This window comes from Coenobita brevimanus, chromosome 59 (genome assembly GCF_032717465.1).
Source record: "Coenobita brevimanus isolate Jiangsu-jjx chromosome 59, ASM3271746v2, whole genome shotgun sequence".
Lineage (NCBI taxonomy): Eukaryota > Metazoa > Arthropoda > Malacostraca > Decapoda > Coenobitidae > Coenobita > Coenobita brevimanus.
In genome coordinates, this window is record NC_137012.1 from 30,322,130 (window position 1) to 30,348,041 (window position 25,912).

At 40.5% G+C, this 25,912-nt stretch overlaps 1 protein-coding gene across 9 annotated transcripts in view; it reads left to right on the forward strand.

Moving 5' to 3' along the window:
* The window catches only part of LOC145402828 (uncharacterized), a 100,616-nt gene that overhangs the window by 30,343 nt on the left and 44,361 nt on the right, over positions 1-25,912 (forward strand). For 5 of the 9 annotated variants that reach the window (XM_080274738.1, XM_080274737.1, XM_080274739.1 and 2 more), the window contains exon 6: positions 4,024-4,089. In XM_080274738.1, coding sequence (XP_080130864.1) covers positions 4,024-4,089 — 66 coding nt within the window. Of the gene's footprint in view, positions 1-4,023; positions 4,090-16,615; positions 19,515-25,912 lie in introns of those variants that run through there. The other 4 variants (XM_080274742.1, XM_080274744.1, XM_080274743.1 and 1 more) reach the window with 2 other exon arrangements.

Here is a 25,912-nt window from a genome sequence, read left to right on the forward strand (position 1 = left end):
TTTATAGTGAATCTGAATTGGTATTTTAAAATGTGTTGCCTTTAGAGCAAGAGAGAGAGAGAGACAGGTGTAAGCTCAATGGGTGTACTCACGAGGAATATTAGAGTCTGTAGCTTTGATTAAGTTAGCTGTAGTGCAAAAAATACTCAATGATTTTGTAAATAAAGAAGTAATACATATATTTTGTAAGGAAAAAAGTACAGTAAATAAGTAATGTTTCACTGCCATAGTCTTAAGCACTTTATGTACAAATGGGTGTTGCTAACTTGTACAAAGGAATATCTTTTAAGAGCACTGTATATGTTCACTGTTCAAACTGTTTGTAATGCACATTAAGCTTTAAGTATATATGTGTGGCAGTATTATTTGAACAGTAGGGAATATTGATATATAAAACACCTGTAGGACGTAAATAATAAGGGGTTTGAGTAGGGAAACAGCTCAAGATTGTGCAGCTAGGAGAGCAGCCATCTAGTGAGAAGAATGTAACATAACGTAATGTAACAAAACATAGGAAAAGAATATTATTTAGAACACTTAAAGACTGTGTGTAATTTGTGAGATTTTATGTTGTGGTGCTTGCTTTAGTGACCAAGGGAAGTTGTTATTTTGAAGTTGTTAAAATGTGGAAAAGAAAGTATCATGGTCATGCCCTCTCCACTCCCCATCCCCAGAGCCCCACCATGTTTTAACCCCAGCTGCTTACTGCCCATCGTTAATAAATTTTCAGCCTTTGTTTTCATCCCTCCTGTTAACTGTAAGGGTCATGTTCTGTGTGGCTTGGCATATATCGTAATATCTCTTCCTTAGTGATTTATTCTGCATATTACACCTCAATATTGTACCTCAGTATCCTCGTGTAAATTATTTATTCCGTATATTACATCTCAGTGTCCTCCTGTATGATATAAAGGTATTATAAATACCTTATGAGAGATTGTTATTGATTTTGAGGGTTTGAATGGTCAGTGAATGAGTGTGTGGCCTGTTTCACTGGGCATGCTTTGGATTAGTTCTCCCTCTGTCATGTTTTCCTCTCCTTTCTGGACCATACCTCATCCTTTCTTTAGGTGGAAAAAAAAAAAAAAAAAAAAAAATGATGATGATGATATGCAAAATTAAATGCTAAGAAAGAGATGCTGTGAAACTCCTATGCCACCTTAAGTCTTTTGTAGTTTATGAATATGTTACCACTGAAAACAAAGCTACTGTTTCAGGAGCATTATGATGACATTAAATAAAATTAATCTATACATTGACAGACCAAGGTCAGATGGTGACTCTTGGCTGATAGTAACTCTTTAACCTTTTTTCCTTAGTCGTGGGAATGGTTCATGGGTTGCTTAGAATAATTTGTATTCAAAATCTCTTCCTTTGAGCTGATGGTTATTGATATTTCCAAATTTAGTTTAAGTAGAACTGTACTATATGCACATATCTGTCATTGACCCAAGAGTCCAGGCAACGTCCTTGTTATTTTATTCTTGCTGCCACCAGATGATCTTATTCAGTTTCAAGTAGACTTCAGGTACTGAAGGGTCTATTAAGGCTTTATCTGGCACTGCCATTTTGAAGTCTGTGCCAGTCTGAATAAAATCATTAGGATGTAACAAGATAGAATAAGTAGCCACATTGAATGGGGTAAGGGTTTGCATATGGCGAACATCAGAGCTGCCACTGCCGCCTATATCAGCTTGGCAATGAGTTTTGTTAAGAAACAAAACACATTGATTGGCATCAAGCTTTGCACTGTTGCTTTAGAGTGTCAGGTGAAAGTTACAGTCTGCGACACTGTTACAAATTTGAATAGTGTGTAGATTATAAGTATTTGCCAGTTGTATACATGAGTTGTCTGTTCCAAATTAAACTTACTCTTAGCCATGTCTTGTTCCCTTCCACACCTGCCCATACTCTCTCCCTCTAACTTTATCATCTGTAACTATAATTCTGTATGTAGATTGGACTGTAGTTACAGGTGATAGAGCTAGAGTAATGGGGTGTGAACAGTTGTGGAAGGATGCGAGACATGGCTTAGTATAATGGTGAATTGGAATGGAAGATATTGTAGGGATGTTGCAGAGAATTTACTGTGACTTCACACACTGTAGTCACCACTGAGTAATGATCTCTGTAATACCCACTTAATACTTTAATATTATCATAAAAGCAAAACTAAAGCATATTCTGACAGAGGAGTAAGTAAAAGAGCAATTACCTGTTCTATTTCATTTAATTTGTGGTACTGTGTTGATTTTGTTAAAACCGAGAGCACAAAGTTATGGACAAATCTTAAGTACAGTATTATGATAATTTCTGAAGAGGGTGATGATGGTAGAATATATTTGACCCTTCTACATCATTGCTGACTACATTCAGTAGGAATCAAGCTGCTAACATCTCTCTCTGTCTGTAGCTTGTTGCCTTGATCCCAGATAATGGCCACAAATAAATTGTCCCCGTCATCCGACATGCCATCAGGCTACCCTTCTTCATAATTACACTGTCCTCATTCATATACCTCATCCACATTCTTCCCCTCCCCCTTTCCCCCTTACACTCCCCTGTCAATCTCTTATTCCCCATTTTCTCCACACAACAAAGCCATCTCGGGTACTTCACCTGACACTTTCCAGCACATCCACCAAAACACTATGATGTACCATAAATGCCTGTAAAAAATTAGGGATGCTCTCAGTTTTAACAATATGGGTGTAAGATGTCAACTTTGTTCATACAGTGGCTTTTTATACTCCTCTGCCTAGTACACAAGCAGCTTTGTCACCCCCCCTCCCCCCATGGCAAAGCTGACGCCTGCTTTAATGTTGTTTGTCCGTAGACCAAAATTAACCCAAGTATAAAATAGACCATGTACAATCAGGGACAAAAGTTCATCTAATATATCACCTCTTCTACTTCTTACTTAATCTGTTCAGTACAATTTTAAGCTTGTACCTCCATAAACAAAAGTTAACATTATTTCATCCCTTGCTTTCCTCTGCTGAATATAAGTTAAGCTTGTACAGTAGGGGGCAAAACTTTGCCAAATATTTCACCTTTAGTGCTTCTTTTCCTCTGCTGGTTAATATTGCAAAACTGAGACAGGTCTGGCATATTTCTCTGCCCATAGTTGACTCATATGCTTTTGTCAGAGAGGAAAGTGACAGACATGCTCTGAGAGTGAAGCACAGTAATTCTATGCCAAGTTAGTAATGAATTAACACCATATTGTCCATATCTGCACTCATGGTTGCTTATGTTTCATTGCAGTAATAGTTCTGAAGTTTGATGTTATTTATTTTTAATCTCAGTCACAGAGCAGAAGCATGTTTCACCTAGAGATGCTTCATTTTAAAGTAACATTTTGCCTGCACACATGGTAGACCTAACCCTTTCTTGGGCAGGGTTCTCTCACAGCTGAATAGAATTGTCCAGCATTAACCAAAATATGATCGTTAAGTGATTGTTTGACAATTTACTCTGTTCGTAAATGCAGTGGAATGGAGGCCATGAACTTTTGTCTGTGAGTGTACATGTGTATGTAATCCTAGTCTGTATTCTGAGTGGTTAAGGAGGTTTCTCACTATATCTTCCTTTGTGATTCAATTTGCATATTACACCGAAGCATTCTTTTGTATGCTATTATGTGTTGCTTTATTATAGACAGGTGCTGGAGAGGGACACCTTCATGCAATGGCACTGATAGAACTGGGTGGCTTTGCTGCCCAGTTATACATATGTCCCTCAGCTCCTCCCTGTCCACCCTATAGGGGATGGTAGACTGCAGGAGAAGGGCAATATCTGCCTGCAGTCCATTGAATTCATGTAGAGAACCTGAGGGTAAAAGAACAACTGCTATTACTGTATTGACATATTTTGCATGAATAACATACAGGAAAGTAATGAGGTGTAATGTGTAAGTTAATCGGTGAAGATGTGATGTTATGAAATCTCGCAGTTCCATTTAGAATATGAGACTGTTACCCCGAACTCAAAGCACTATAGCGTGTGCCTTGCTTCCCCCAGCGATGCCGGGACCCTCTGGTGGAGTGGGCAGCCAGGATGGAGTTGGGGGGACGCACGAACCAGGCGGTGAGTACCAGCCCCTTATTGCTCTCTATACTCCACACCAGCAAACTTATCCTCAGAGCCACGTCCTCATACAACAGTTGCCTTGTATTGGCTAATTATTCACACCTCATAATGATCAACTCTTGTTGGCTAAGATATTTGATTCATACCTGATGGTCACCTCTAAACTGGATAAGGTAAATTGCTTCCTGTTGTAGAGACATTTTAATAGATATGGAAGAGGTAAAAGAAAAGTGGAAGAATAGAAGAGCTTATCTCAACAGGCAAAACTAGTTGGGAGTAAACTCAGTCATTGTTCATGTGTTTTTTTTCTTCCACTTCCTTTTTGTTTAAGTGAGAAAATACCAGTCTTAGTCACGTGGTACGTTTATTCATAAACTTTACATTGAAGTTCCATGAGTCTTGTATGGTGGCTAAGAGGAAGTGGCTCCATGAACAAGTTGGCTGGCGCTGAGTATAGCCTGCCCTCCACCCAACACCCCTCGCAAACTCGTTGCCGGGGTTAAAACCAACATAAACAAGTAATAGGGGCTACAGTGCCTAGTGGTCCATTTCTGTCATGATAATCGCAGGTCTTTATAAACTTTCCGTAACTCGTTGAACCTGGAAATGTCTTTTTTTATTCTTGCTATTTTTAGATGGTTTTATTCAGCTTAGTAAAGACTTTGAACTGGTGGGTATAGGTAAGGCCTTAGTATAGCCCTTCAGTACAGGAGACTAAGTTGAATAAAATTTCACCTGATGATTTTATTCAGTTTGAGATAGACTTTTTGAACTGCGGGGGTTAGATAAAACCAAAATAGAATCCTTCATTATGAGAGGCCTTTCTGAGTTGCATAAAATTGATAGTGGCAAGAGTAAATTTTAGAGGATATTACCAGGAATCAGGGGGTTATGTCTCTATTCTTTGTATCAAATTCTCTTTCCCTTTTGCACTGCAGACTTTATTCTATATTTATTTTTTAAAATTGATTCTAATGCGATTTCTGCAGAAGTGAACAATATTTTGACTTCACTGCTTGATTCTTACTCTTGTACCTTATAATTTTGCTTGTTTTCATGTCAGATTTTGGTATAATGATAATATTTTTTTTCTTAATTTCATGTGCTCATTCTGGCTAAATAGATCAAAATATCTTTGTCCAGAATTCAATACACTATCAGATTTTGTTATGATCTCCAGTATTAATCAGCTTTGTGATGTTTTATTCCTGTATTCTCTCTCTTAGAATTCCTTTTTAATTTGTCTATGGCTTTTCTATCTCCTGTCTTGCAGTTGCAGCCTCTCAGAATAACTTTATAGAATGTTGTACAGATGAATGTTCAGTAATATTTGTAGTAGACAGGCTGACTACTTTTGATTATAGGAATTGATGATCATTTAACAGGAAGCCCTTGTTGTATATCATTTTTCATTAATAATAACAATCTGGATTTTGTTTCTCAACAGTGCTAGTTCTTCCGAAGGAATTCACAAATGCTTGATACATGATTGCACATTTACTGTTATAAGAATTTGGAATTCATCCCTGATATGTAACAAGGACTTACTGTGTACATTGCATTGAAGAGGGAATTGGGTTGTTTTGATGGTTGTATGAGGTGCCAGAGTCTTCATGTCACAGGGGTCACGTAGAAAGAGATGGAGTGTTTTGGTTGTTGTATGTTCTAAGTGTCTTCTTTCTGGGGTTCTTTGGAAAGGGTTGGATTGTTTTGAATACCCAGTAGTTCATACAGGGCTACTAATATTGGTACTAGCTAGCATTTTGTTTATCTTGTGTTGTTGTAGGGAGCCACAGTGGTCTTGTTGGTTTATGATGAAGGGGTCTGAATTGTTTTGGTTTTCTCAAACTGGGTACCAAAGTTGCCATGCTGTGTGCCAGAATTGTCATGGTGTACCAAAATTGTCAAAGGGGGGTGTCAAAGTTGTCATGGGGTGCCAAAGTGTTTGGATGTAAATAAAGATTCTTTTAGTTGAGTTATATAATGGTTGTAAGTATTTGTCAGCTGGATCTTGTGCACAGATGGTAAGACTGTTTATTGGTAGATGTGTGGGGGCATTTCTGTAGCACATTAAATGGTGGTACTAATACAACTGAGTTATTTTGCTGCCTGGTTATACAAACTTTCCTCAGCTCCCCCACTATCCCTCTAGCTGAGGCTGGTGGACTGCAGGAGGAGCTCAGCTTTAGCCTGCAGTCCATTGGGTTCATGCTCAGATGAGCCTGTGGTTGCAACTACTACTACTACTGCTGTGATAGGCCTCCTCAAAGTTGCATTTAATTGTGTGACAGTAGCATGTTTTTGTGGCTCTAGGCTCGTCTGAATGTGAACCTGATGGACTGCAAGCAGGAGTTGCCCTCCTGCACTCCACAATCCATCATTTGAGGAATATGGAGGAAGTTAAGGGACATTCATATAACCATATCATTGCCACTGTGTGAAGGTGTCCTCATGAATTGGTTGGAGTTGATAAACTGTAACATGCATTAATTTTTGTTCAAATTGTGGTTTCTTGCAAGCTAACCAAAACAGTCCACCAGATGATTTTACTTAGAACAGGAGAGACTTTTTACAAGGGAGAGGTGAGATATAGTTGTCAGTAATCCATTTGCTACAAGAAGGTTTGTCTTTGGTAAAGTTTGGAGGTAGCAAGATTAAGCTGGAAATGATGACAGTATTATGAAAGGGCTAAGTTGACCAGATGGTTTCAGCTGGAGTCATGAAGTTACAAAGCACTATAGTCTGTTTGTGTTCATCTGACAGAAACAGGCCACTTCCACAACTTGAATACTAAGTTGTGGTTGTATGAAATTTGATGAACTGTAGTTATGAGGCTGGGATGAGTGTCCTTGGTTAATAGTCATATCAGCCCTCCAGTCTGACTAAACTTAGGCATCAGTTGAGCTGTAAGGGGATGGGAATCTATGTTAGATTAGAATAAATATTCTGTGTCATAGCTGTATTTTTCTATAATGTATTGGCGAAAAGCTTGTTTTTAGAACCTACCAGTCAGTTCACTATTTTGTGTATATACAGTAACCTCTAAATGCAATCTCTTGGCTTAGAATAAGGGTTGTGGTGAATGAAGAGTGAATTTAGAAAGGGTAAGTTATATAGATTAGATATTTACCTTGAGGACGTGAGTTGAAAGGTATACTGCAGAGTATAAGAAGCTGTATGTTGCATCTTTAGATTTGAAGGTACATTATGGATTGGAAGGGTTTTGGAGTGTGTTAGATGTGTTTGGTGTAGGAGGGAGTTTGTTAAGGGGAATAAAATCCTATCATGAAGGTAGTGCCACGTGTGTGAAGGTAGTTCTTAGAGAATAATCATACAGTAGCTTTAGGACAGGGATGTGTTATGTCACCTTGGGTGTTCAGTATCTCTGACTAAACTCCGTCCATATATATATATATATATATATATATATATATATACTGCTGGGAGAAGGAGGGAGGTGAGAAGACAGGAAGAAATCTGTAGGATAGAAGTTGTGGAAGCAATGAAGAAAGTTAAATCAGGGAAAGCCCCAGGAATTGATGGAGTGTGTGGTGAAATGCTGAAGCATGGGGGAGAGATAGTAGTAGAATGGATGTGGAAGATGTGCAGATTGGCCTGGGAGGAAGGTAGAGTCCCGGAGGATTGGAAGTCAGGTATAATTATTCCCTTGTACAAAGGAAAAGGGGAAAAAGAAATGTGTGGTAATCATAGGGGCATTTGTCTTCTTAGTATAATAGGAAAAGTGTATGGTAGGATACTTATTGACGGAGTTAGAGAAAGAACAGAGAAATTAGTTGGAGAAGAACAGGGAGGCTTTAGGAAGGGAAGAGGTTGTGTAGATCAGATATTCATTCTTAGATCTTTAGTGGAAAAGTTTCTAGAGAAGGGAAAGAAGTTGTATGCGGCTTTCATGGATTTGGAGAAAGCATATGACAGGGTGGATAGACAAGGGTTGTGGAAAGTGTTAAGAATATATGGAGTAGATGGGAAGTTGTTGAATGCTGTGAAGAGTATGTACGATGGTGCGAAGGCTGCAGTGCGTGTGGATGGTGAACTAATTGAATTTTTCTCATTGAAAGTTGGGTTGAAGCAGGGATGTGTCATGTCTCCATGGTTGTTCAATCTGTACATGGATGGGGTAATAAAAGAGGTACAAGGTAGGGTAGTGGATGTTGGAGTGTCCCTGGTGAGAGAGGATAGTGTTTGGAAACTCCCTGTACTGTTGTTTGCAGATGATACTGTGTTGTTGAGTGAAGACGAAGGGGAGCTGCAAGGCTTGGTGGATGAGTTTGGGAGAGTGTGTAAGAAACGGAATCTAATGGTGAATGTAGGGAAGAGTAAAGTGATGGTCTTTGAGAGAGGTGAAGTCAGTGAATGTACAGCGAGGTTGGATGGTGAGGAATTGGCAAATGTGAGTACATTTAAGTACTTGGGTAGTGTGATGAGTAAGGATGGAGGTTTGGAGGGTGAAGTGCTTGAAAGGGTACAGCAGGGAAGAAAGGTTGCTGGTTCTTTGAAAGCAGTGATAAGAAACAGGGAAGTGAGCATGGAAGTGAAAAAGTTACTACATGACAGTATTGTGATACCAACTCTGACGTACGGAAGTGAAGCTTGGACGTTGTTGGAAGGACACAAGTCAAGAGTGAGAGCAGTGGAAATGAGTTATCTAAGAGGAGCCTGTGGAGTCACATGGAGAGACAGGATGACGAATGAGGATATAAAGGAGCGTTGTGGTGTGGATGTGGATGTGATAGGAAGCGTTATGAGGAACACACTGAGATGGTTTGGCCATGTGGAGAGGATGGAGGGTGAGAGACTGACGAAGAGAGTGTATGTGAGTGAGGTGGAGGGGGAAAGAGGGAGGGGGAGGCCGAGGATGAGATGGAGGGATGGGGTGGAGAGGTATATGAGAGAGAGGGGTGTGAGTTGGGAGCAGGGCAGTGAAATGGCGGGGGACAGGGCGACTTGGAGGCGATTTGTTTGTGGCCACCCCAAACGGGATTGAGGCGTCTGGCAATAGATAGATAGTTAGATATATGTATACATATATATGGACGGAGTTTAGTCAGAGTTTTAAATGAGGACACCAGGCATAGCAGTGAAGCTGAAGCTAAATTGTAATGGGCAGAACTGTTACCTTGCCTGTACAGTATACTAACAATGCTGTTTTGTTGCCAGCAAGTGAGAATGATTGTGAATGAGTTGCTAGAAGGAGAAAATTCAAAGTGAATAAAGAAAAATAATATATTGGTATGTGAAAGGAAAAAATATGGTACTGTAGATTTTGGCAGGCAGTATAGTTAGAGAGGAGAACCACAGTAAATTGCAGGTTGCAGATTGTGAATGGCCTAAGTGGTTTGATAGTTTTAAATTTCTGGGAGCCATGTTGTGTTAGTATGGGTAAATGGAGGATGAGGTTAATGAGAGTTCATACCAAGAGACAAGAGTAATTGGAAAACTTGGCTGTATTTTGAAGGAAGGATGGTTATTATGTAAGTTAAGGGAACCCTGCATGAAAATGTTTTGCTGCAGAGACTTATAGAAGTGAAACCTGGACAGTGAGTGACAGGGAGATTTCTAGGTTTCAAGTTGTAGAAATGACCTCACAACAGCTGCAAGTATAGGCAGAGAGGATGGTGTAAGCGATAGAGGAATTTAATGAGTATTTTGGAATATAGGAATGAAAGAGGAGTGGGATATGGAATTACTGAATGGATGGAAGGAATAGTGGTAGGTGGGGGGGCACTCACCATCCACTCTCTTGATGTAGTTCTGCTCTGGGGGACCGCCCTTTCCTCTCTTCCTTCCTAAACTTTTGTCTTTCTTTCTGTCGTTCTTTCCACTTCCTTTTGTCTGCGGATGACTGTACATTGAGTGACAAGCCATATAGTTTCATGCACACCAGGAAACCATTTACTAAGCTGGGTGGTAGCCAGCCACATAACCAAATTATGATGTTTGGTGGTTTAGTGGGTAATTAAGGCACTCAAGTTGGACTGAGACTTTGCAGGTTTATATCCAAGGGATGGTTGAGGTTTATTGCTCTCATGATGCCACTCAGGGATGAGTGAGGCTGGTCACTTTCAACTTAAAATGTCAGGACCACCTTGCCTTGCCCCGGGCTCTTACGCTTCTCATGGGGCAACACAGGATTAGATGATGATGATGATAAAAGGAATTCTGTGTAGTACATTACATTGAAAAGGTATGGACATATGCAAAGGATGCACACCAAAATCACAGTGAGGGTGGTGGTGATAATGACAGACATTATGTTATAAGGAAGAAGAGAATGGAGCTGTATACAGATGAGAGAGAAGAGAGGAATGTTTGAGGAAGTGAATTTGTGGGGATAGTGTGTCCTGGAGGTGATTTTCTCATGGCCATCCCCTCTTGGAGGTTCCCAGGAGGGAGCAGGGCATAGATGGTAATGAAGTGGAGTCTTGTTGCTGCTAGATAATTTTGTTGAGGTAAGGAAAGATCCTGGTAGCAAGGGGGTTAATGAAGGTTGTATGTAACCTCTTCAGTTTAAAAAGTCTCTCCTAAGCTGAATAATCATCAGGATACAACAAGAGTGGGATAAATATGTCATTCTTGGACTGAAGGGGGTTAATGTACAGTTGCTTTTCTCTAAATATCAAGGCTGTGTGCTTGCAAAATACTACTGTACTTTGTTTAACAACTTTTGGTGAGACACTTTCTGAGTTAGTATAAAGCCAGAAACAGAAAAATAAGTAAATATATGAATGGATATATAAATAAATACATAAAACTCATACTAACGTCAAATCAGCCATGAGCATTTTGAAATGAATGATAGGTGTTCATTCGCCAGCAGCTCAGTACAGTTACCACTGTATATAGTAATTTTTTTTACTGACAGACATTTGTATTCAGTTTAGAAGAGAGCTTTGGTGGTGAAATTGTTAACAGCAGCCTCCATTAACCTGTTCAGTTTAAGTGGAATAAAATCATGTGGGGGGAGGGGAAACTACAGTAAGAGAGGTCTTGACAAAATTGAATAAATTCATGTGGGGACAGCAATAAAGGCATCACCATAAAATAGGCCACCATATTGAAGAGATTTAATAATAAGACAGCTGTAACCTAAGCTGGAGTGAGTTTCTTGTAGAAATTGTATTGTTTTATGATGGGGAATAAGTACAAGGTTTGCATTTCACAGTCAGACAGCTAAATAGCAGCTTTGTTGTTGTTTTGGCCTGAGGCTTATCTGGATGTAAATCCAGTGGTTTGCAGGCTGAAGTTGCCTTTCTCCTGCAGTCCACCATCCTCCTTTTGAGGGATAGGGAGAGAGTTGGTGGACACTTGTATAACTGGGCAATGGAGTTGCGTGGTTATGTTAGTGCAGCTGCTTGAAGGAATCCCTCCCCACCACCAAAGCAACTTTGAATGAGGAGAATTTGTACACATACTCTAGCAACTCATATCTGGAAGATGGTGAATGTGGTGAACATTGTCCCACTATATTGCCTTTTTATGTACCTTACTGTATGGTATATATGAATGCTGTATATAACTAATGCTTTGTTGACCTAATAATACTACATAAAATGCTACTTGTGCATCCCTAATATATACAACTTTGAAGTCAACATTCACATGTGTAGGCAGTCCAAGAAAACAGTTGTATTTGATACAGAAATCATCATCACAAAACCATGAGCATTTCTGGGTGGCTTTAAAATAAAAAAAAAAAAAAGACGAAAACTATTGAAATCTGAAATGCATAGTACAAAATCTTCTTCCTGTACTCATGTACATGGAGAAATAATTTGTAACTGTACCTTGCTTCTATATAAGACATGCCCTGCTCTAATTGGCTTCTAATTGTATATAGCTTAATAGTTCTGCCTGTTTTTGTTTACCGTAGTACTGTAATTAGTTTTCGTTTTCATTGTCAAAGGAATTATTGAGTGGCAACATTTTTTTTTTTTTTTTTTTAAATACAGTGACAAATACTACAGCTATGAAATGCAATTAGCTTGTTATACGTCCAGATTGTTTGTTAACCCCTTCATTTAGGTGGTATGTTTTAATGAACGATTCTTGGTAATGCCAAGTGATTTCATTAGCTTTTCTGGGAGGCCTCTAGTAGTGAAGGGGTAAATCGTTTCTAGTTGTAAAAGTTTCTCCAAAGCTGAATAAAGCGGTCTGGAGATGGAAAGAATGAAATTACAAGTTTGGACTGAAAGAGTAATCATATGAAAAGTTTGGACTGAAGGGGTTAACTGCAGATCCAGAGATTGATTACTACAGTTGAAAGAGATTGGGTTGGCCAAAAACTTTTCATACCCATAGTTGTTCATTTATGGGACTGAGTTTGTTCCTGAATTAAATTTTTGGATGGTTTGTAGTTTGACTGCCGCATCTACACCTGGACATGAACCCAGTAGACTGTTGGCTGAAATTGTTTTGTGCATTCTGTCATCCTCTTTTCTAAGGATAGGGAGAGGTTGAGGGACTTGCAGGACTGGGCAGTGAGTTATCTGGTTATATCAGTGCCATCACATGAAGGCATCCCTCTCCAGCGCCTTGCAGTGTGTTAGGGTATGTTGATAACTCCTTTGGACATATTCTAGGTGGCATAGAAGGCTTTGTAGCACTTTTGTCATGGCAAGTTATTTTGCATATTACTCTCAACATTCTTTTGTATGCCATTTGTGTGTGTTTAATAGCAACATAGATGGCATACTCACTATAGGGGAAACTATCTGCACACTGAATGGAGAAGTGAAATAGTGAGGAAGAGGTGGTAGAGAGCATCATGTGGCACTAAAAATATGGGTGTTAATGTATGTTTTATTCTTTAAAATGTAAAGTGTATTGGTGTGGAGGTTAGAGCTGGTGGTTCCTTTGTGGTAGGTCTCCCAGTGTTAGTTGTTTCTCTTGGATAGCAACTGTGGTGATGGTAGAGGATGCATAGCAACTGTGGTGATGGTAGAGGATGCATAGCAACTGTGGTTATGGTAGGGGATGCATAGCAGCTGTGGTGATGGTAGAGGATGCATAGCAACTGTGGTTATGGTAGAGGATGCATAGCAGCTGTGGTGATGGTAGAGGATGCATAGCAACTGTGGTTATGGTAGGGGATGCATAGCAGCTGTGGTGATGGTAGGGGATGCATAGCAGCTGTGGTGATGGTAGAGGATGCATAGCAGCTATGGTGATGGTAGGGGATGCATAGCAGCTGTGGTGATGGTAGGGGATGCATAGCAGCTTTGGTTATGGTAGGGGATGCATAGCAGCTGTGGTTATGGTAGGGGATGCATAGCAGCTGTGGTTATGGTAGGGGATGCATAGCAGCTGTGGTGATGGTAGAGGATGGATAGCAGCTGTGGTGATGCTAGAGGGTGCATAGCAGTTGTGAGGATGGTAGAGGATGCATAGCAGCTGTGGTGATGATACATAGCAGCTGTGGCGACGCTAGAGGATGCACAACATCTGTGGCGATGGTAGAGGATGCATAACAGCTGTGGTGATGGTACAATAAAGGATGCATAACAGCAGTGGTGATGGTACAGCAGAGGATGCATAACAGCTGTGGTGATGGTACAGTAGAGGATGCATAACAGTTGTGGTGATGATACAGTAGAGGATGCATAACAGCTGTGGTGACGGTACAATAAAGGATGCATAACATCAGTGGTGATGGTACAGTAGAGGATGCATAACAGCTGTGGTGATGGTACAGTAAAGGATGCATAACAGCTGTGGTGATGGTACAGTAAAGGATGCATAACAGCTGTGGTGATGGTACAGTAGAGGATGCATAACAGCTGTGGTGATGGTACAGTAGAGGATGCATAACAGCTGTGGTGATGGTACAGTAAAGGATGCATAACAGCTGTGGTGATGGTACAGCAGAGGATGCATAACAGCTGTGGTGATGATAGAGGAAATCATTCACGGTGGCTGGAGTGAATGTGTCGTGTTGTTGATCTGCTGTGGTGAACTCATTGGACACCAGACTTAAGTTGCCCTCATGTTCCAGTCCACCATCCTTCTTTTGTTGGATAGAAAAGTAGTTGAGATTATAGTGCAGCTGTACTAACCTGACGGAGTTTATTAACCCCTGTCAGTTCAGTTGATGGCCAGGTGTAGTCATTTGGGAGAGTTGCTCTTACAAATAACTGGGGAGACTCGTTCCTGCCTCATAACTAGAAATTAAGTTTCACATAACTATGACTAGGTATTCAAGTTGTGGGAGTGGCCAACCTCCATCAGGTAAACTGTAACTTAGCGAAAAGGAGAATCCATGTAGGTAACACATGAGGATTTACTTTAGTACGTCTCATTACTCTCTGTTGACAGTGGTCAAGTTGGTAAGGTGCTCTGTGGTGTAGATTCCGTTACAGATTTAGAATTATACTTGGCCATGACTTGACCTTCCACGCTCACCTATACTCCCTCACTCTTAACTCAGTCACTGCACTATAGTCCATTCGGCATTAGAATTATAGTTACAGGTGATGGAATTAGAGTGAGGTGGGCAGGTGTGTAAAGGTGGGAGTATTGGCCAAATATAAGTCAAATTTGGAATGAATCGTGATTATGGGTAGATGCTATTAAAAGATATGAGAATGTCTTCTCTGTTTTATTCTTGTCATTTCCTGATGATTGTATTCAGCTTAGGATGGACTTTTGGAACTAGGGATGACACAGTGTTAATAAGCTCCTTCAGTAGTTGAAGCCTTTCCTAAATTGAGTAGGATCATCTGGTAGCAACAAGAATAATATAAAAGGGATGCTGCTTGTACTCTTGGGTTTGTTGTTGTTGGTGGTGTACCCTGATCTGCCTGGCTGAGTATACCCTAAACTACAAGCAAGCAGATGGTCTCACTGAAGAAGACAAACTTATTATGGCAGAAATATCTCTTTCTTCTTATTAAAAAATTATAAATATGCTTAGCTGCTTGTTCATTCATTACTCATTGTTGTGGAGGGCAGTGCTTGTTTTTCTGCATGATGTGATTCATTGTCTTTTGATTAAGAAAGAAAAAGTCTCAATTTTTCCTTCACTTCTCAATTCATTTTTTACCTTTTTAATTTACATAAGTGATCATTTTGTGTTAGTTTGTGCCTGAGTGTGTGTGTGTGTGTGTGTGTGTGTGTGTGTGTGTGTGTGTGTGTGTGTGTGTGTGTGTGTATGTGTGTGTGAAGCCTGAGGACTGCAGGTGGTAACTTACAGGACATTCCTCGTTATAAGAAAGGGGTGGGTTCTAGAATATCACATATTTTTAATGCACGTATTTTGCCGTAAATTTAGGGGAACTTTAATTTTTTCCATTTTAATCTAGACATATTTTTCACATTCTTACTACCAGTGGATGATTTTATTCAGCAGTGGATAGATATTTCCAGTGGGAGGGGTTAGATATAGCTTCATTAACCCCTTCACTGCAGTGTCTCCCCATGAACTTGATAGAATCATCCAGCAGTAGCAGAGGCGGTAGAAAAAGTGCCCTGGAGTGACAGGGTTGTTACACAGTTTTCCCCTTGATTTGCTGAGGAACTTGCAGAAAGAAAAGTTGAAACGGTCGCTTATAACGAGGATTCACTGTATTGTCGTTGTGGTGGGTTTCCCTGTGCTCCTGACCCCTTGCATGCTCCTCCTTGTACTGTAGTGGTCCAGGGCATCAAATTTAGTTGACGAGAGAGAGAGAGAGAGTAGGGGACTTTTTTAGGAACCGTTTTGAGGGCCATGTTTAGGGAATTCTCTCGGGGCCGCGTGGCCAATTGACCGCTCCTTCATAGTGTGGCCATGCAACGTGACGAAGAACTTACTTGGCTTAGCTTGGACCGATGGCTTGTGCTGTGGCCAGTTATCTTTGTGCTGTGGCCATATATCTTGTGCTGTGGCCATATATCTTGTGCTGTGGCCAATTATGCTGTGCTGCGCTGCTTGTTTCGGGTGGCCGGGTGTGTGAGGGGGGGCCGTTTGGAGGCTGTGTGTGGCTGAGGGTGGCTTGGGGAGGTCAAGGGCCAGTCTGCCTCGAAGTTCACTGCTAGCTGGAGCTGTTGGTGTGTGGCCGCCTGGCTCAGAAACACTTAAGCAAAAATAAATAACTTGATGCCAGAAAGAGACTTTAAAAAAATAACTTGATGAGAAACAGAGTTGATAGATGTTACTGTTGATGTCAGAAAGAGACTTCATAAAAATAACTGTTGATATCAGAAAAAGACTTCATAAAAATAACTTGATCAGAAAGAGACTTTAAAAATAACTTGATGTCAGAAAGAAACTTCATAAAATTGTTGATGTCAGAAAGAAACTTCATATAAATAACTGTTGATGTCAGAAAGACTTCATAGAATTAACTCTTGATGCTCTAAATTGATGCTAATAGAAAGCACTGCCATAGATTGATGATGCATAACAAAAAAGGCGGGCGATGTTGGGTGAGGTGTTGGGTGGTGATGATGATAATGATGATACACGACACAAAACTCGAGCCAGGATTGACCTATACTCACCCCGGATCCCTCCTCTCCCTCTGAACAGCAGCGCCGCCAGGGGGTGCTAATGCTGTCTGCGAGGCTCTCAACTTGTCCCTGCGCCCGCCCCTGCCACCCCTGCCACAACCCCAGGCCAACGGAACCCTGCACCAGTCACCCCTGCCACCCCATCAGCCAACTCTGCTCAGCCACCACCATCATCATCATCATCAACAACAGCAGCATCTCCAACGTCAAGATCTCCACCACCACCAGCAGCCCCCTATCCACCACCATCACCAGCCTCCACCAACCCTCCACCACCACCACCATCAGCAGCAGCAGCAGTCACAGCAGCAGTCGCAGCAGATGCATCCCCTCCACCACCAACACCACCAGCAGCAACAGCAAATTACTTCGGCTGCCCAGACCATTACCCATGCCGTCTCGACTGACACGAGCGACACCTTTGAAGTCAAGATCAGCCCAGGAGTGTCGATACCAGTGTACCCTGAGGATGCCCTGGACTTAGCCCCTGAGAGCAAGATGGTGGGGGGCTTAGTGGAGGTGAAGGAGGACCCAGGATTGCTAGAGGCTGCCCCAGAGTATAAAACGAAGCTGTACCCATGTCCGGAGTGCCATAAGGTGTTCCGCCACCCCATGTCCCTCCACCATCACCGCCACGTCCACAAAGGAACGTACACGTGTCATTCGTGTGGCAAGGTCTTCTCACGGCGCTGGGACCTCCACCGCCACTTGCACCGCTCCAAAATGGGGTGCCGACGCCCTAACCATCTGACCACCACCGCCCCAAACTCAACCCCCTCCACCACCCCGTCGGTCACCGTCTCAGCCACACACCGGGCAGAATTTGCTGCTCTCGATCTGAACAACCCCCCTTCCAACTGACTGTGATATAACTAGGCGATACTAGAGCATAGAGACGTAAAAAAGATTATATTAGAGACTTGTATTAATTGTTGTGTTGTTGCTAATTGGTGCCGAGATTGACCCCCCTTGAATCCCGGGTGACGTCCTCTTTAGCTTAGTCTTGCTGCTACCAGATGATTTTATTTACCATAGGAGAAGTCTCTCATATTGAAGGAGTTTGTGAAGGCTGTGTCTGACCCCTCCAAATACATGAGCCAGGGCTGTATTTTAAGTGACTTTGGAGATTTTGTAACCCCCACCCTGAGTGGTTTACTCTGCATTGTACACCTCAGTATTCTCTTTTATGTTATTTGCATAAACAGTGGTAATATTAAAGTGGTTTACTGTTAATAACATAAAAGAGAATGCTAAGGTATAATGTGAAAATAAACTGCACCAGAAATATGCTACATAGTCTCCAAGGCCACATAGAATCTGACCCACTATCCTAAGTTGAATAAAATCATCCAGTGAGGGTGAAATATAGGTGATGTCCCTGGGCAGGGTGGGTTAAGGTACCGCCTCTGTGATCACCAGCCAAAGATGGAGTGAAGGCGCCCACCCTCATCACACACAGTCACTAGTAGCCTCGTATTCATGCTGGCTGAGGAAACTTTCATGGCATCGCTTCATTGACGATTTATTGCAGCATATGACACGTTGATATTGTCATCTGTGATATATATTCAAAGTATGCTAATTTCAGATAGATATAAATACAGTAATGCAGGAAATTGTTAATGTGTAATATATAGAATTAGTCACTGAGGAGTTACAGTAACATGCTTGAGATTATTCATGTGTAATGTGTGGAATTAATCGCTAAGGAAATCGTGTCAGCGAGTCTTCTTACTTGATGTGAATGCAGCTTTTAGGTTCATATTCCCATCAGTTAAGAAGACTTTGTAACACCTCTTCCCTACCTGTTTATTTCGGCATGTGACACATTAATATTCTCTTGTTATTTATTTAAACTGTATTGATATCAACCACAAATAACATAAGAGGAAATAATAGGTGTAATAATATGCAGGATAAATCACTGGGGAAGAGTTGCTGGGGAGCCTTCTCAGCCTAGCAAAATATGAGACCCGACACCACCTGGCGCCACGTCCGAGATATAATAGAAACCCACGGAATATTATACCCACGTCCGAGATATGGGCTTGTGTAGTAGATGGTATGTGAGACTTTGTGGCACCATTTTCTTAATGATTTCACATTACTCCTCAATATTCTCCTGTATGTTGGTGACACAGAGTATATCAATATTAAAACAATATAGATAACACACTGGAGAATGTTAAGGTGTAATATGCAACATAAATTGCTAAGGGAGAGATGCTGTTTCTCAATACCTCTTCCTTAGTGATTTATTCTGCACATAGCACCACAATATCCTCTTGTGTGTAAGTGATGCAAACTGTATTATTGTTAAAGTGACAGGGATAACATACAGGAGAATGTTAAAGTGTAGTATGCAAAGTAAATGGCTAAGGACGAGGTGCTACAAAGCCTCCTGTGCCACTCGAACCTGGCCTCTAGATCCCACGGAATATTATTAAACCCACTCTCATCAAGGACACACACACTCCGTTTTGGTCTGTTTTTGAGTTTTTGAGACATTAAGGAAGAGCAATGGATATATAAACTATTACTATATAAAAAATAAAAAGAATTCCCTCCTGCATCATTGCTTGGTTCTTTAGTCAGTTGATTTTAGTCAGTATAGACTGCCTGTATGTGATAATACCCCAGTGATGCTTTTTTTTAATTCTTCACGTTTTGGTTCTCTGTGATATTTGCTTTACTTTAGTTTGCTGCCATTTATCGTCCCAGGCAACAGAACCTTATAGGCTTGTTGTCCCTCTTTACTCCCAATCTCTTTCCTGCCACTCAGACTATATATATAAATATATATATATATTTAGAGTGTTGTTGGTATTGTTGTTCCTATATACCTTACATTATCAGCTACCAGACGTGAATGGTATGTCGAAACTTAGGGCAATAATAAATGTTATTATAATGATGGCTGCCACATAATTTTTTTATTTTATAACCTTCACATTCATCTCACATTAAAAAAATTAGTTTGTTCAAGGTTACTATCGTCTTAAATTTTTAGGCTAACTCATCATAGTTAGGCGAAATTACTTGTAAGGCATAGCTGGTGTGCCCTAGTATAGTTGTATAGGTTGTGAAAGTCAGCTTAAGAAGTTGATACCAGATGTCTGGGACTAGCAGTGGCTGATACTAGTATATTTAAAATTTTAGGAGACACAAGACACTGTAGTTTATTTAGACTGTGAAATCACTCTGAAAGTTTTTGGTAGTATCGAACAGAAGTGGATGGCATGTGTAATATTTTAGGAGGTGCAAGATACAAAGTAAGGGATTGTTTGACTTGGTGGATTGTATGTATGTCACTTGAGGTGCTGCATAAAATAGTTCTTTGTTAGTAGACTAAGGTTTCCAATTGTTAGATGTAGGATAACATTCCATATCATCAATGGTGGGTTACTGTTGGTGCAAGAAGTATTCCCAGCTTAGCATTGTCAGAAAAGTGGAAATTCAAGATAGTGGTAGTTCTGAACATAACATTTCCAATCATAAACGTTAGGTTACTGTTGATATGAGAAATATGCAGCTTAGTATTGTATTGTCTGAACAGTGGGAATTCAAGACAGGTATAGTTCTGATCATGCACATTGTGCTCTAAATGTTATTCTGCATCATAGTAATTGACAGGTCCTGAATGGAAGGTTATTTTAGAGGTATGATTGCTTTAGGAAGGTCTGAGTGACCCTTGTAGAATAATCGTACTGCTAATGTTGAGAGAGAAGTACAGTACAGTATTTGCCACCAAGATGTGGACTTAGGTGATAGCAGGTATAATCCAAGACTTTATTCTAAATGTTTTTTATACTGAGTAATACTGAATATTAGATGAATCTTAAAAAAAGAAACATTTGATAGAGGTGGGGAGGTTTGAAGGATGAGACATTAAGGGAAAGGTAATGTGCCTTGAGAGAACAGTAAGGATCTTCAGTTATAATCCAGCACTTTATTCTAGGTTGTATTGATTAAGTTCTGAGTATTTGATGATTCTTTATGTCAGGTATGATAGGTTTGGGAAGGGTGTACTGAAGAGACATTAGGGGAACAGTAATGTGCCATGAGAGTGAGAAGAAGGGGACATGGTTTTAATTCAAGCTGTTTGATAGATGAGTCATGCTGTTGGTGTTAATAGAGATGTATATGCAATGAGAAGTAAGGGGCATTGGTTATAATCTGGCACTTTAATTTTGGAACACAGTCCTTGTGGAGTTCTGCATAGTAGAAGATTGCTAAAAAATTAGCTATGCTGATTCTGGGAAGGTTCTGCTTAGCTGTATGGCAGGTGATTTATGCAAGTGATGTTAAGAGAGACGTATATGATGAGAATGGGAAGTAGGGGATTTCAGTTATTATACAACCACTTAAATTTAGATCATAGTAATTTAGGAGCTCTGAGTAGTAGTCGATGATTCTTAAAAATACAGTTGGTACATCAGCATTAGGAAGGTTAGACCGAACTGTATGATAGATGGGGTATGCTATTGATGTTAAGAAAGAAGTACATATGTGATATGTGAAAGAGAGGTATTGAACATCAGTTATAGTTCAGACATACTGCATTATATAGATCTTAGTCATTGCAAAATTCTGGGTAGTATATTATTTTTATGATTGCTATTGATGTTAAGAAGTATAAGACATGAGGAAAAGTATTGGGCATCATTTATATCTCAGGTGCAGGACAGTATACAGTTCTAGGTCATAGCCATTGAGAAATTCTGGGTTGTACAGTAAATGGATTTTATGATATGCTTATTCTGGGAAGGTTTGTCTGAACCATATGGTAGATGAGAAGTGAAGGAGAGAGAGATGTGTTATGTGAGCAAGAAGCAGGAGACATTAGTAATGATTCAGTCACCTTAAATGGCAGATTAGTGCAAAAGTACTGTATGAGCTTGGGCATTTAATGCAGTTTCTATTAGGAGATCATGGAGGGGACATACTCCTTTCTCACATACTGTACTTAACTAATAGGATACTAGTAGTTACAGCAGTTACAACCACAAGCTCATCTGAATGTGAACCCTGTGGACTGCAGGTCAGTGTTTCTTTTCTTCTACTCGCCACCATTCTCCTCATGAGGGACAGGGAGAGGACTGAGATACATTTGTATAACTGGCCTGTTCCACCATCTGGTCATATTGGTTCTGTTGTGTGAAGGCATCCCTCTCCAGTGCTAGTTTATAGGATATGTACAGTTTTTTTTTTTTTTTTTTTATCCATACCTCCATCATTCATTCCAATATTGCCCCACCAGGAGCTTAGAGGTTGGCAATAGGCTTCTCAGTCAGGACATTTAAGGTGAGAGTAACCAGCTCTACAGTAATTTCTTGGTTCTGGAGAGGGACACCTTGATGTGGTGGCATCAATATAACAAGGTGCCCGGTGACTTCACTGTCCAGGACTGTTGTCTGAAGTTGCCCTGCTCCTGCAGCCCACCATCATCCTTTTGGGGGATAGGGAGGGAGTTGGACATTCATATAATCAGATAGTGGAGTCACCCAGTTTCATTGGTGCCACAGCATGAAGGTGTCCCTCCAGTACCGTTTTTTGTCATCCACCATAGATATATTCTGTAAAGTTGTTTTTAATTAACTGTTCATTGTGAATCATGTCCCCGTAAATTTATTTTCATTGTAGGCTGAGGAATATACCAGGGAGAGTAGGTTGGAGCACGTGTGAGGAAGTTCTTAGTAGTGTGAGTAGTTGAGAAGCTTGGAGGCATTTATTTATTTTTTTTCATAGTCCCTCTGAATGAACTGTTAGACTGAATATGTATCAATAGATAGATGTATTAATACTCTAAGGCTGCTGTGACCCACTCAGGTGAATGAAACTGCTGAGTTCTAATGGAAATACTGTACAAGATTTGCCCTGACTCAGGGATGGCTCCTATCCCTCTCCCTAATTGATTTAAGTTTCTGGGTGTTAGCTGGAAAAGAATGCAAGACTTGTCCTGACTGAGAAGGTTAATAGATGGATCGAGAGGTAGTTTCAGAGATTAAGGAGAACACAATCTTAAATCTGAGGGTGAAAATAGTTAGATATGCATATGGAGAGGCGGTTGCGGAGATTATAGAGAATGCCATATTTGATTTAGTTGGTCTGCAGACTGTCTGTTATAGTGAGTTGTAACATGCATACTGTCTCAATGAAGAAGTGTTATAAAGTCTCCAAAGCAGCTTATAATATTAACCTAAATGCTCAGGCTGTCTCCTCCAGATATTTGACACTGTGCACTTCATTCTCTCATGAACAATCATTTTCACATGATTTTTGCGTACATGTGATTGCATTTCATATGCAGCTTTTGTTGCTTCTGGTATAATTTCTGGGTCTGTCCTGTTCTCGTTATCTCCATCAGAATGACAAGTTGGAATTGGGGAATTTCCTCATTTTGTGTGTTGTTTATGTGCTGTTATTAATGTTGGGTCAACTTGAAATGCTACACTTTGCACTCAAGGATATTGTCATTTTCCTGCCTCCAGTTGGCAAAAACACACAGTGTTTCCTCCATTGCTCATAAGTGGAGTTGTGAACTGCACTGGAGAAGATGGTAGTCAGTTGGTAGAGGTCTAAACTGCGGGTTAAAAAATGGGTTTGAATCCCAGCTGTGGTAGGGAACAGCCTAATGACTTGAATTTTGTTTACCAGGTCTTGTGTGCTTGCTCCATGGAATAATAACTGCCATCTTTACCTAGAATGGACTATGAGAAAGTATAGTTAGATGAACTCAATTTTTGCCTCGTAGGTTGGTAGATGGTGAGTCATATACTGTATTTTCATTTGTTGCTTCAGGCAGCTTGTTGGATTGTGTGTGGCTGCTGTACCTCAAAAGAGCTGCTAGGTTAATGTGTGCAAAACAAAACACATTAAATCTGGACTTTAGTGATATAATCAGCTTGTTTTTACTTGATGGAACTGGACCACTCCCACAGCTTGATTACTGTATTGTGATTGCATATTTTACTAGCCCCAGTTTTGAGGTAGGAATGAGTCTCCTTGGTTTCTAACAAACTGATCATCAAATCTGACTACACTTGGCCTTCAACTGAGCTGAGAGGGGTTAGGGATCTTTGTTTGGATAAAGTAAGCTTGCTGTATAGATAAAATGCCACAAATGTAGCTTTATGCCCTAAATAGTATTAATTTTCACCTTCCAGCATTAAGGTGATAACAGGTCTCGTGTTTTGAGAACCATCGTGTGTTACTGTTCAACACTTCATCCACTGTGATTCACTTACGTTTACATATACATTTTTGGAGATCAATGGCCATAAATGTGTATTCATATTTTTTTTTCAATCCACTGATGGCAGTTAACAGTGGTACAGGGAGAGTCAGGAATATATATGTATACTTTTAAGGTGTTTCCCATATCACTATCCTCTTTTTCTCAGCCAGCTAAGTAACATTTGATATTTTAATATTTTGTTAAAGTACTACTCCAGAATGAGACGCTGTGAGCATGGACGAGAAACCAGTAGTTTGTAAACCACAGATGGGTTGTATCATGTCTTTTGGGGAGAATTGAGAAGATGCAATGTGTGCACTGTACATAAAGTATATTAATCTTCATCTCAGCGTGAAAATCCATAGTGTTACACTGGCATCATGGGGAACACCTCTTGAGTTGCCCATGTACAGTACTGCATTGGGTGCCATTTAGATCCAGCACCACATATGTATGACTTATTTGTACTTTAGACACTTAAGAGAAAAAGGCATCCTCCCTTTGACAAGATGCCTCCTCCAACCACAGCCAGCCAGACACATGATTCATTTGCACTTCACACTTCAAGGAGTGATGATGCAGCAGCACGATTGAGTGGTGGTGTGATAGAGTGAGTGGTGGTATGACTGAGTGAGTGATGGTATGATTGAGTGGGTGGTATGATAGAATAGTTGGTGGTATGATTGAGTGGGCAGTAGTATGAAAGAGTGGATGGTGTTATGATTGAGTGAACCGTAGTACAATATGGTGGGTGGTGGTATCACACAGTGGGTGGTGGTATGATTGAGTGGGTGATGATATGATAGAGTTTGTGGTGATGTGGTTGAGTGGATGGTGGTATGATTGGGTGGGTGGTGGTATATTTGAGTGGGTGGTGGTATGATGGAATGGACAGTGGTATGATGGTGTTGGCTGCTGCACTGGTACCTCCCAAGCTATTGTACTGCAGCCCACTCAGTCATGTCGCTGCTTCATCACTCCTCAATATATGAAGGGTGAATGAATCACACATTTGGCTGGTTGTGGATGTCTTCTCTACACAGCATCTGAAGCACAAATGTCATACATGTGGCAGGCTGTGACCAAAAGAGACTTCTTGTCACGGGGGGGGGGGGGGGCTGGATATCGCACTAAAACAGTTCATTAATGCCAGGGAGGTGCTGTCACAGTAACATTCAAGGGAGGTAACTGTGACAGCTTGGATAATGAAGTGGTATCCCAGGCTCAAAGGTTGACGTTGTGGAGATGAGCAGTGGAGCTGATTGCCTCTTGCTCGTTAAAAATTAAGGGCTTGCTTACACCTTCTCGTACTCTGTTAGTCAGGACTGGATTAAAGAGGGGAGGGGGCTACTGGGGCTATAACCCTGGAGTCCCACATAAACTGGGCCTCCACAAAACAAAGTGAATACTGATCTTTGAAATTTAATGCCCCTAGAATAGAAAGAATAGCAGGCATTGTCGTACGTAGTGTATGGGCTAGGTGTAGCGTAAAAATACAGTGGGTGTCTTTACTACTGTGCTATGCCAATATTCGTCATAGGTGGCCTCCACAAGATGCTGTGTCCTAGCACCTCACAGTTTTTAGTCCAGCTTTATTTATTTACCGGTATTTATATTGATAATAACGGAGCTGTAAGTTCCTGTGCCATCTATATGAATAAGTAAATGCAAGAAATGAGGGCAACCTTTACCGTTTGCATATTGTTAACTTGTTTGCATTTCTTTCGTTCAATATAAGCATCATTCATATTTGTCATTCCCTGCAAACGTCATTCATTATTCGTCATGTAAATTACTTTTATACATTCCTGTCATGCATTGTCACATCTGTCAGTGGCCTTGCTTCATCATTCATATACTGTAAACTTCACTTACATTTGCCATTCTTTAATAGTTTTCCATCCATATGCATTCCCTCCATTCATTTCTGTTAATTCTCCCATAGTTTAGCTTTGATGATCATTCAGAGTAAAATCCATTATTTCTTGACATTAATCAATAGTTTTCTCCTCATTTACCATAAAATTCATTCATTTCGTGTCATTCTTCAATAGTTTAGCTTGGAGGTTCAGTCATTGT